Below are 12,718 nucleotides of genomic sequence, written 5' to 3'. Positions count from 1 at the left end.
CAACAGAAACAGAAAGCCAGCATTAGTTAGCTATCTAACAATCTAGTGGCAGCTGTTTTTTGGTGCTGACATGTTGCTAAATAAATTACTTTATTTTGCTGGATAAAGATTTATTCATTACTTTGTCAGGTTAACTAGCTAGATAAATGTGTAACATGTACTGTATCAGTATCAGTCAAAATAGATCAGGATCCACCCTGTCAGATAAAGTACAAAGCTAGTGAGTAACTGTGAGTAAATAGATATCAGGCTAGAAGGTATGCCAAACATGGCATAGGTATGCCTAAGGTTACTAGGTTACTAGGTGAGTTTGGGTTAAAATGTGTTTCCAAAAGCAGCAGAGGAAGTTGGAGCAAATGGCTAATACTAGACACAGGCACAGAAAGCAAATGTAGGTTGTATGTTTGTAGTGACCATCACTGTCCTCTGAGTAGATAACACAGAACCATATCGCTATGGGATTGTGAAATAGGTTAGGATAGATCCATTCACTGTAGTCCAGCTGACTGTGAGTAAGGGTGCATGCTGTTTCCATGAGCCTTCGAGATTCAGAATCTGGATATTATTCAGTATCTGGGTAGTATGTTTTCTTTGAGAGGATCCTGCAGGTTTAATCTGTTTCATATCTCTTACCATTAGCTCATAAGGTGTTAAAACCAAACCATTGACCTCCCACCTCCTTTTTATCATCACAATGTTTGACCAGTAAGATTCTCTCACTCCTTTCTGACTCACACTTTAACTTTAACTTCCTGACATTTATGTAGTGCTTACATGGTAAAGGTTACATGTTAGAATGAAATGTTGGAATGAAACCGTAGATTTTCAGAATGACATATATCTCAGTTTATATTTCTTAATATTGTATCATAATATGTCAAGACAGATAATCGTATTTCCAAAAAGTAGGAAAATGTTTCAAAATGTGTAGTATTATCTAAGAAAAATACTAATAAAGTAGGCCATACTATGCCTAGTACTAAGTATTATGTAGGACATAACCATCACATTTACCCAATACTTTGTAGGTTCTAATAAGGTTTGTATAGTAGATTTAGCTGAGTAGAAATGCTGTATGTACTTGAAATGTATTTATAATCTTACAGAATTTAGGGTGTGTTATATATAACTTTGCAATATATAAAACATAACAGCACATGCAAGCTGAACTCAACACATTTCTGTCTTGAGATCAGGAGACCTGAAAGTAAACTCTAAAGTATTATGCATTCCTTAATCTGCGTAAGATCACCCTATAGAGAACATCACATCATAAGCCCAGTAGTGCATACAGTATAAATTCATACTCATAGAAATACAAGTACATAATTTACAAGATAAGACACAAACTCATCATTATAAAATCATTATTCCACTGGCTGTAGAAAGGCTAAAACCAACCATGTAGCTCATATTATTCATAAAAAAGCAAATAAATAAGCAAATGAATGTGTGTGGGATCATTATTTTAATGGTTAATATAGTACCAAGGTTCACCACTGTTTGGCTAGGGTAAACTACTGTCAAGCGGCAGAAGTGAGTGAGATCACATCATCTTAAATGAGCTGTCACTGACCTGCATGCAGAGAAATTCCATACAGTGGCCAATCAGCTTATAGCATCTCACTCTTCTTGACACTGCACACTTCAGTTTTAAAACAGTATATCAATACGTTCAAAAGCAAGTTGTCTGAAGCTGTCTGAATCTTCACTGAAGAGCTACAACAGGGATCTACAAACACTTGAACAGACACTGAAGACTTAGTATACAGGAAACCTGTGGATTAACTTGTTTCTCTTGGTGTCTATTGTATCTTGTCTTAATTGAGAGAGAAATAGACAAGCAAAGGCTTGTCACTCCAGTAGGAGTTCAGAAGATGGATTAGTGATTCTGTTTTGTGATCTGCACTGAGATCTACACAAAATAATTGCTTGATTGAGGATCAGTAGGTTTGAATCAAACAGTATCATCCAGCATTGAGGATCCTGTTTACTGGTATTTGCTGTGATTATGGCATAGAGTATCATCCTTATAATCTTTATTATCCTCATCCTCCTCTTTGGTCAGCACACACCCTTAATCACATTAAGATAGACTTAAGTGTTTAAAAATTAAAACTCTCATATTCATTAAGATAGACTTAAGTGTTTAAAAATTAAAACTCTCATATTCTGTCATAATTTTTGCAATCCACTTCATTTCCTGTTTAGACATGCCTTGAAGCAGTTTATTTTGGACTTCTGTGGACCTATAAACAATAGCACCACCTAAAGGTCATATGAAATATATGAATGGGCTAAGATGGGCTAATTTTATCTAGCCACAAGGCAGATTCACACAGCCAGTCTGACTGGTGTGTTTTAGTATATTACAGTGAAATGCCACCTTGATTAGACATCTATTTGAGCTCATTTTTTAGCCCACAATGTCTTGCTTCATCTTTCCCCGTGTCTGCAATCTGTACTATTTGAAATGGATAGCATATATAAAGTAAAACACTGACTATAAAAAGGTTAAGAATATACATGGAATACCATAGTATGAGCACCTTATTAACACAAAGGTATCATTTAAGGTATGGGCATGTCTGAAATGGCTGTATTTTGTCCCCATCACTTTTTGAAAGTATACACTTAAAATAGTTTATATAGCAGTGTGCTGAAGATACCTATCCAGACAGTCTGTGGAAAATCCACTAAGGTCCTGTGGAAAACTATATATTTGGTCAGGCCACGCCACTAATATGACATGTTACCAATGGGTGTCATCACACGAGAGCTCTGTGAAAAAGCCCACAACAGCGGCTGAAAATAAGCATTCAAAATAAGTGTTCCAATGAAACTAACTAACTAAATAAATAAATAAATAAATCAAAATAAATGGTAAACATTTGTACTACAAATATTTTTTATATATTTTAAATATGCATTAAATATGAATTAAAGGGAAAGCCAAAGTGAGTTTGCAATTTTCATATCAATCAGTTATGAGTAAAGTAAACTTTCCTTTTTACTGTAAATGCTGGTAAGAATCAATGGTAGGTTGTCAACTTTACATTGTAGTGTTCTTTGCCTCCTGTTTGTTGATATTAGGATGCTTTTAGTGTTGTCTCCTAATTTAATTATTAGGAGTCGCTCCTTACCTTAATCCTATAATTAAATTAATCATATTAAATTGATAAGGCAAGCTTATAGACTTTTCTACAGAGACTTTACATTTTTATTTCTATTCACTAGCCTGCAATTCGAAACTCCCCTCATATAGGATGGCTAATCGCTCCCTGATCCTTTGATCTTACATTATTGCTGGAGTTTCTATTAATGCATCAGTGCACATTGTGCATTCATCTAACATCTTTTTTTCAGCAGACATGTCTTAACAGACTGACTTTGAGACTGGAGGGGTGTGTGTGTTGGGAGACGGAGAGACAGAAGGAGGGAGGTTGTGAGAGAAAGGTAGGGAGGACCTAGACATCTCTGGCATATAAGAAAGTGTCCAGGGCAGAAATGGAAGCTTAGTTTTTAAAATACTGCTCTGTCATACGTAAATGGACCTATCAGAAGTTGTAGACATGAGAATTATCGTAATCACCATAATCGTCGCACCAGGTAAGTCTCAGGTCTGTGTTAAGTTCAAGATTACTGATTATAAAATCAGCATCACCAGTAATGTAGTTCAAGGTCGGACAAGGCACACTCATTTAACAATTCTATTTCTGTCTCCGTTAAACATTTCAGTTCTGTTTCAGTTACAAAAAAAAAAAAACACTGCTTGCAAAAAGATTCACTTCTAGTCTACAATATCCATTTTGAGATCAAAGGTTCTTACAGCATTTATAACAGTACACAATAAAAGCTTTTTAATTGTGGATAATCCCATCTCTGTTCTGACTGATCCCACATTTTCTTTTGCAGCTTACATTGGTGCTATAACTGCAGTAACTGGATACACAGGACAATCAGTCCAGATCAGATGCCCTTATGAGTCTGGATATGAAACCCACACGAAGTATCTCTGTAGAGGACCGTGTTCCATTCTGTCTTTGACATCTAAAGACATCCCTGTTCAGTCTGGATCTGTTAATAAAGACGAGAGATTCTCTCTGAATGATGACACAGCAGCCAGAGTCTTCACTGTCACCATCACTGATCTGAGATCAGAAGATGGAGGAACATACTGGTGTGCGATACAGCGGACACTGCGTGATATATATACAGAAGTTGAATTACTGGTTGAAATGCGTGAGTGATTCTAATATTCCACTTTCAAATGGATGTCTGTAAGCTTAGAGGAAAAACACACTGTATAGTGTGTTTTTTAGGTTGGACAGTGTGAATGAACTGAAAGCATTGAATGTTAGTTCATGTTTGGTGTCCATCTACCAGAGAGGCCTCACAGAGCCACAGTGTCTCCCTCTACTCCAGTGCAGACCTCTACATCACTGCATACTGACCCTACGCGTGTATCTCCCGCAACCCCAGTGCAGACCAAGACGACACTGCGTACTGAATCCACACATGTGACTCCCTCCACCACGAGTAAGTGCATAAAACATTAAAAGTTATTAATGCCCTTTGTATCTTTTCTTTCCCACTGTAGTTTTCAGAATAATGTGACCAGATCTGTAGAAAGAATTCTAGTGCATACATTTTGTTTGTGGGAGGACCAGAAATGTTGAATCTCATGCAGGAAGCACTCATATGAACAGATTCAGTCTTATTTCACTCTTATAAGCAACTTGAAAAGGGCTTGCCTCTGTCACCAAGTTTATGACTAGTATAAGCATTTACAGCTGTTCCCCAAAGGAAAATCATTGTATTGTATCTAAATTAGCAATTTTAGATATCTGTTTCATTATCATTCTTTGGTTTTGTTAGCTCTTAATTCCACTACTGATATTGTTATAGTGATGTTTTCATTTACTGAAGGACATTTCTTGAATCTCTTTATGGTTAACACTTCCTGAATAATTTAGCCATGACTCTTTGCCCTTTAAGGCATTTTTTGGGTGTTAAGCGTACTAATATATTACACTTTTCCTAATTGTGCTGTTTTGTGAACACAACTGTTTGTGGCATGTCATTTACCATTATTACCATTATTAAGACTGCATTGCCAGTATGTTCAAAAGAGCATCTAAATACAACAAAAATCCCAAATATCAATGACATCGCCCATGCTTTACTCAAATTTACATACATACATCATTAAAGTACCAACTCCAATTACTAATTACTAACTCCAATTATTAACTCAAACAAGAGATGTTTCTTAGTTTGATTTCTCCCTGCAATACACATGAAATTATCTGAGAGTCCATCCAAACATTTTGCAAATGTTATGCACATTTCTGATATTACAGAAGAAAAAAAAAAGTTGTTTCTACTCACTATGGTTATTCAAAGAAGCTTTAGATGACATATGCTCTTGTGATTAGGAGAGGCATCGAAACAAGCAAAATGGAGAGATGTAAATCCGTCTTATGACTTGATACATCATTTTTTGAAAAAAAAAAAAACCTTTTCATCACTCTTCTGCCTTTTGGCTTTAGCAATATTTGCCACTGTCCTAGCATAAAGATATTTTTGCACATTTTTTGTTGTTGTTTTTAATTTTGATCTTTTCCAATTTTGGGGATTTTTAATTTTCAGTCATTTTCAAAATTCACAAAAACGTGGTGTGCATAAAGCCTGTTAATGTTTCTCTAAGCCCACAGGAATCATCCTGGAGTGCTTTGTAGTTCTCCTTCAGTCTAAGAAGTAGTAGTAGAAGTCTGATTCTTAAAAGGACTAAAAGAGACTATTTTAAGCCTTCAGTTTGCTCGTGCTGTTTGACATCACCTTCAATTTTCTTCAAGCAACAATAATAAAACCCTTATTTATTTTGTACTCATGCTTGCCTTTCTCCTTGATGATGTTACATAAGTATTAAGTTGGAAAAGATTTCTGATATGTTACACATAATCTGTTTTTCCTCATTCAATCACTGCTGTAAATTGGCCTTGATATAGATATGGTTACCTAAACCTCTCTGATTCAAGGTTTCATCCTTGTACTGTTTTCATATCTTCTACTGCTGTTCGCAGGTTTCATCACTGTGCTGTCTGTATGTATTCCACTGCTATTCTCAGGACTTGCTCTTGGCAGTGTAGTCTTATACTGCAAAATGAGGAAAACTACCTTCACAATGGCAGGTTAGAGCAACAATTAACAAATAAACACACATGCACAAAATCCCTCTGAAACTCTTAAACTCTTAAACATCTGTTTTTCTTCCAGATGCTTTTGTCTTAACTAGAACACAGAAAGGTACCAGCACACATAAGGTAAGTGAAAGGATGACAGGATATTTGTATGTGTTCCACATTTTTCATTTGGGATGATGTCATTATTTTTCTGGTATTCTTAACATGCTTGTAGGATGGAAATCTTTATGAAAGTGACCTTCCTGGAATGGGTCATGTCTACCAGAACCTAAAATTTGACACCAACCAATCAGATTCAGTCTACCAGAGTCTACAGTTTGAAACCAACGAATATGACTCCATCTACCAGACTCTAACACCCCAAACTAGCCAATCAGACACAATCTACAAAGTCCAAAACCCAACACCAATCAAGTCCAATTGTGCACAGTCTACAATTGTCTAAGGCTTTATCTAAACATGATGATGACATACTTTATTGTTCCCTCAGGGAAATTTAAACATAATGAACACATATGGGGTAGGAATCTCTAGCATTTTATCAAAGGAGATCATTGATACTTTCATTTTTCTTTGATTATAGATGTTTTGCTTTCAAACATGTCTGCCTATATGTCCATTGATATGTTATTCTATATCCATAGCCATTAAACAAAATGCTATCACTTTTAAAAGGCAGGATTACATAGGATTCTACCCAATATTTAACCTAATTAGATTCTTAGGACACTATATAGCAATTATGTCACTAACCTTTAACTCTCATAATTCTTCCATATTATTCCATAGAAGCACAAAACTGTGTTAAATGATTAGGTAACACATCTTGCTAATAATAATTGACAATATATTGTAAAAACTTCACACTAGTTTGGTTACTTAGATGACAGTCATCTTGCTATTGTAAACAATAGCTTGGACCTTAATAATTAGATAACATTATCTTGATAATCCTTAGATGTATCAAAAACTATAAAATTGATGCTTATTAACTTATAATCACAAATAAGATGCCATGTGTGTACCTTTATTACCTAAAAAGAAACACAACACTGTTCATTGTACCTAAATTTGAAAATGAATTTGAATGAGTGTGAATTCTTGTCATTGAAATCTTTTATTTTATTATTTCAGATTAGGTCCCACTTTTATGGGATCTATGCAGATTCTTGTTGTCTTCAGAAAATCCAGATCCAAACCTTTCCAACCAGCACACCCCCCTCCACCCCCCGCCCACACCCATAAGTCACACAAACTTTCGACGTGCACGAGCACACCCAATAGTGAAAAAAAAACAAAACGCTGACTTTGAAAGCCAAGTCCAATTTGCCAAGTACAATTTGCCTGAAACTATTTTGATAGCTACTCTATTCTGTAGAGTTCCAAAACATTAGTCCACATTGCACTTTTCAATCGTTTATCATCACAGCTAACTATAAATGATACATATGAAGTTTGTGATTTGCCAAGGCAAGAACAGGTGCATATGTGTCCCTTTGATGGTCCAGAAAACAGAAAATGATGGTCTCAGATTAAACACTCTATTCATCTTGGAAAGGGGAATCAGGGCTTCCAGAACGCTGGACATGCTCTCTCTTGTAGGTTATCCGTCTTCCAGGGTTGACACTACCCTAATGTGAAGTGATTAAATGGTTTTACAACGGACAGAAGGTAGTATCTAGCGAAACCCCCCAAAAACCTCTTTAGCTCCATTCTGTTGGATGTACAAGACCAGTTTTTTTAATGCAGAAATCCTATCTGGGTCAGTATGTACACCATCTGCACCTACAACATGACTGACTGAAAGACTGAAAAGGAGACATTTATCTGGGGACAGTTTTAAGCAGAATTTCTTAAGCTAATTAATCACCTTCCGAATTCTGGCTTCATGCTCTGCAAGTGTATGGCACAAGACAATCAGGTCATCCAAAAACACAAGCACTGTTAGAATTTTCTATAAGGAGAATTCTTTTTCTGTAAATTGATTAATCCTTTACATTCATTTGTACAGTAGCTCTAGCCTCTGGACATACTTCATGTCTATTTTTATGTATGTATTTTATGCATTTTATGTAAAAGCTGTGTCAAATATGGTTTGAGCTAGCCACAGGCAGATGAAGTCTTTTAGATACTGAACATCCTGTCATGTCTGAACCTCTTGCAGCTACTGTGCCATATTTGTGAGATGCTTTACCATCTATATGTTTTCGATGTAAACAAAACTAAAGTGTGCATGGTTCTCACAGTGTCTTTGACTCTGCAAACCCACTCATTGAACTGTGCAAACAACCAGAAAAACATCTGGGAAAAAAACATTGGTGGAACCCTGTGGGTAAATAGAGAATTGCAGCTAAATGGCCAAAGTATCACCACACTATCAGTTTATACCAAATGAAGCTCCATAATAGGTCACTAAGTCAAGAAAAGCATCCATTCCTAGGGATTACTTGATGTGCTTTTTGATTTATTTGGGTATACCAGCCTGTTTTTATGTATTGACATTTATTGCCCAAACAACTACTTATGACATGTAGTATTCTTGAACCCCACTCCTAAAGAGATAATAAATGGGTTGGCAATAGCTGCAGATCATTATAAGCCTAAACAGATGTAAACTAATTGAGCATAATTGCAGATCTATAAACAGACAAGAGAGGAAGATGCACTGTCTGCCATAATGTTGTTGTTTTTTTTTTGTTTCATTAATAGAAGACCTAGCCAATGGATGGTTAAGGTTGGAACTTGATGATTTAGGGTATCTCTCTTGCAGCTGTGTGCCCAGATTTAGAGAGTTTGGAGAGTTCTACCCAAACCAACCTTACGAAATTGGGAGAAATAAAGACTTGCATTCCTGGCAAACGTTAGATAGTTAGCCCAATAGCCCAATTAGGTGATAGGTTGTGGATATCCCAGCCATCATTATGTCAGCCATATTAATTGGCATAATAAAGCTGACATGTTGGCACATCAGATTTCCTTACACGTTCCATGAACAGGCTACATCAATGCACAATTTGCACCATTGGCCAGTTTCCCCGTATACCAACACAATTGACTATTGCTATAAGAGCACATAGCCAGAATAAAGATGCTTTTCATGTAGTAATTTGCATTTGTAACACAGCATTTGTGCAAACACGACCTCCACTGAAGGCATGTGGGGCAATAGAGACACCGCAGGAGGCAGCCAGGGCAGTGAAACCGTTGGGTCCAGGTTCACAGACTTCAGCAGCTTCCTGACCTTTGTCCACATACAATATCTACATTTATATATATATATTTTTAAAATTACCTGGTTCTCCTGTGCAGGGCTCATTGGTCAAATCAGCATCTCCCTCCTCACTCACCACACCACATAAGAGGGGTTCTACAATTATTGTAGCCATTCTCACAAACTCTAAATTAATTTATTCTTTGCCTTTCAATAAAACACACAAACAACACACACACACACACACACACACACACACACACACACACACACACACATATGCACACAATATAAAAACATAATTTTGGTCACTATTGTTACTGGTGGGATTAAATTGGTTAAACCTTTGGCAAAAGGATAGGAAGCAGTTACAGTCATGAAAATGCTAGTGGTGGCAGTTCCTTATTAGGAATGGGATTTCCAACAGGTTCACAAAGGTCTAATGGACAAGTTTGTACATAGTCTTATGTGGCATATAGTGTAATATTAGATCTAGATGAAACATGTGAAATCTCCACTGGCCAGAGCTCATGTAAGACACTTACTGAATTAATATTATTAGCACCAATGAGTTTTCTTCCATGTCTGTCAGTTAGACTTCAGTTTAACATTTAAAAGTCACCACTAGAGTGCCATACTCAGGAGACCTGGAGTGAGGATCCAGATCTTAGGAAAACTGAGACGGACAGTCTTTGTGAGGGAAAGAGTGATTGAGGAATTAATCACTTACCCCAAGTGTGTTGTATACATCAGCGGTCCTGGTGTACGTGTCATGTATAGCAAACGGGGTCAACATTCTGCACAACAGAGGGGAAAAAACATGAGCTGTTTGAGACAGGTAATGTGATTCCTCATCAAACGACTATATAATCCTGTCCCCATCCCTTTAATTACAATCACCACCTCAAGCCATGTGATCACTCTTATTTGTATATGTATATACCTATTTATGTTGTATTTATTGTACTAGTGTGGTATTTATTGTATTGTATCTTCAACACTTTCGTGAGTCAGCATGTGTACTTTAGACATGGTAAGTTCTTGCTAAGCTAAATTCCTGTGTACTGTGCACATTTGAGGAATAAAGTGATTCTGATACTGTGTTTCACTGTATATCACATGTACAGTACTTTGAGGCTGGCCTATTATCTTGAGACTGCACTTTGTAATGATATATACACTATAACTAGATTAAATGACACATTACTAATTTACTGATATCTGGAACTGGTAATAGCTCACCTCACAGTTATTTTAATCTGCCTTTTTTTTTCTGGCTCTTTGCTGTGTACTTAGAAAACAAATATCACTCTTTATTCATAGAGTAAGCTCTACAGACACCCAGTGCACATATACTCAATTATAATTATATAATGGCATATGCACCAAAACATGAAAATATGCACATGCACATGCACATACACCTCTTACCAGAAAACTATAATGACAAGAACAGCCCAAACAGCTACAAAGACATGGTGACCACCCTGCTGAAATATATATAGAGAGAGGACAGATTTCTTCTGGCAGTCAGTGAACTGCTCAGTAAAATGTACAATAATGTGTCAAGTCTTAGGCCACCAAAAATATTACAAAATATTTACCTCAGCTGTACAAGTTTATTTGTATGAAACAATTAAAGACTAAAGCAAAAAAGAAACATTTGATTACAAATAAACATGTTGTGACGGGAGGAGGCTTAGCAGGATGCTAACATATTGGAAAATGCAAGAAATTTTTAGAGCCTACATGTATCACGGTACGGCCTCTCCCCACAAACGTCTCCTCGTGTGTGTGTTCGTCAATGTGACCACGCCCTCCCTGTGTCTCACACCTGCTTCTCATTGTGTCATTAGTAAATTTTCACAGACAATAATTCCTATTGACCCCTGACAATTTGCATGCTGAAACTGAAGTAAATGATAAAGAGGCATTACATAAATGCCACTTTAATAATGTTTTAATGTTTTTATAAACTTCAGCACATAATTAAGTGGAAGATGGCAGTAACAGATGTTTTATCCAGGAAATACATTCAGGTATTTAGGGCATTTGATTGAAGTAAGGGGCATTCTCTTTCAGTGGTTATGTCCACAGAAATTACCAGGATATTTGAAATCAATTGCAGCAACTTTAATTTAGTAAAAGCAGGCTGCCAAATGAGCATCTGACAAACTGTTCACCATGATTTTATTATACAAACTAATAAACAAAGTACTTTTGTCACGGAATGCTCGCCTAACGCGAGGCACGTGGTTTGGCCAGCTACATGCAGTGGGAGGACTTTCATCTGTGGCCATGCCTGCACACACCTGCACCTCGCTTCGTCTATGTGTGTTTAAACCTACGTCAGGGTGTGCAGTATCGCTGGCTATTGTTGACGTAGTGTGTGGATATAAAGTAGTAAATGTTTGATGTACTGTTCTTTTTGTTAGAATTAAACGTATCTGTGTTTCTTGTCCATGTTTAATGTTAACCATTTCTTGTTTGAATTAAGCATGTGTAATTCTTGAGTGCTGTTAGTGTTTTATGTTTATCTGTAAATAAATGTTTATCTGTAAATAAATGCTGGAGTCTGTGCGTCCTGCCCCTCGCCCTGTGGCACTTGGGCCGCCACGAGTTACAACTTTAAGCACTTGTATGTGCTAATATGAAGTTTTAAGAAAGTGCAGTACAGAAGAGGACTCAAGACAGCACTGTGATAGAAACCCAGATGTTTCTCTGTCACAGCAGAAAGGGCTTCTGCAGATATTTTTACTTTGATCTTGTCTTATTTTCTGGAATTATGAGATCTGATGCTGGCATACTGAATGTCATCTTCGTTAGAGTTCTCTTCCACATCCACCACCTCTGCAGCTGTGAAAACACAGACTTCCACTGCAGAACTCTCAGCTTTCCAGACATTGATCTCTCTGTGGTGTACAACATTGCCATAATGGACTTCCTCACTAGCTGAACTATGTAGTCTTACAATACTGGCTGCAGCTCCTACTGCATTGATGTAAGTATTATCCTGAAATGAGAAAAAACAAAACCAAAAAAACCAAAAAACAATACTAAAGGTCAGGCTTTGGAGAAAGATTGCTGCATATCAAATATATAGTAAAAAAAAAATCAGTATTCTTTAAAACATTATTTTATAAATGTTTGTATTGGGAATTTTATTCATTTATGTATTTGTGTTCACTGCATAAAACATCATCTGAAAGGCAACAGCCAAGTTATGCACTAAAATAAAACAGGCCTGTGTAATGCTTCCATCTAGAGTATCAGGTGAGGAATTACACTTTTAACTCTCTGA

The 12,718-nt window shown here is 36.6% G+C and overlaps 1 protein-coding gene across 1 annotated transcript; it reads left to right on the top strand.

The window, feature by feature from the left end:
- The first annotated feature begins 3,477 nt into the window (after nt 1-3,477).
- Nucleotides 3,478-6,651, top strand: LOC145652105 (uncharacterized). Its single transcript, XM_081701577.1, has 5 exons — nt 3,478-3,609; nt 3,916-4,242; nt 4,426-4,539; nt 6,280-6,326; nt 6,421-6,651. The coding sequence occupies exons 1-5, from the start codon at nt 3,549-3,551 to the stop codon at nt 6,649-6,651; spliced, it is 780 nt and encodes a 259-aa protein (XP_081557703.1). The 5' UTR covers nt 3,478-3,548.
- Nucleotides 6,652-12,718: the final 6,067 nt, after the last annotated feature.

The sequence above is a fragment of the Electrophorus electricus genome, chromosome 18, assembly GCF_041902795.1.
Source record: "Electrophorus electricus isolate QZ-2024a chromosome 18, ASM4190279v1, whole genome shotgun sequence".
Classification (NCBI taxonomy): domain Eukaryota; kingdom Metazoa; phylum Chordata; class Actinopteri; order Gymnotiformes; family Gymnotidae; genus Electrophorus; species Electrophorus electricus.
This window is presented reverse-complemented; position numbering and strand designations above follow the sequence as displayed.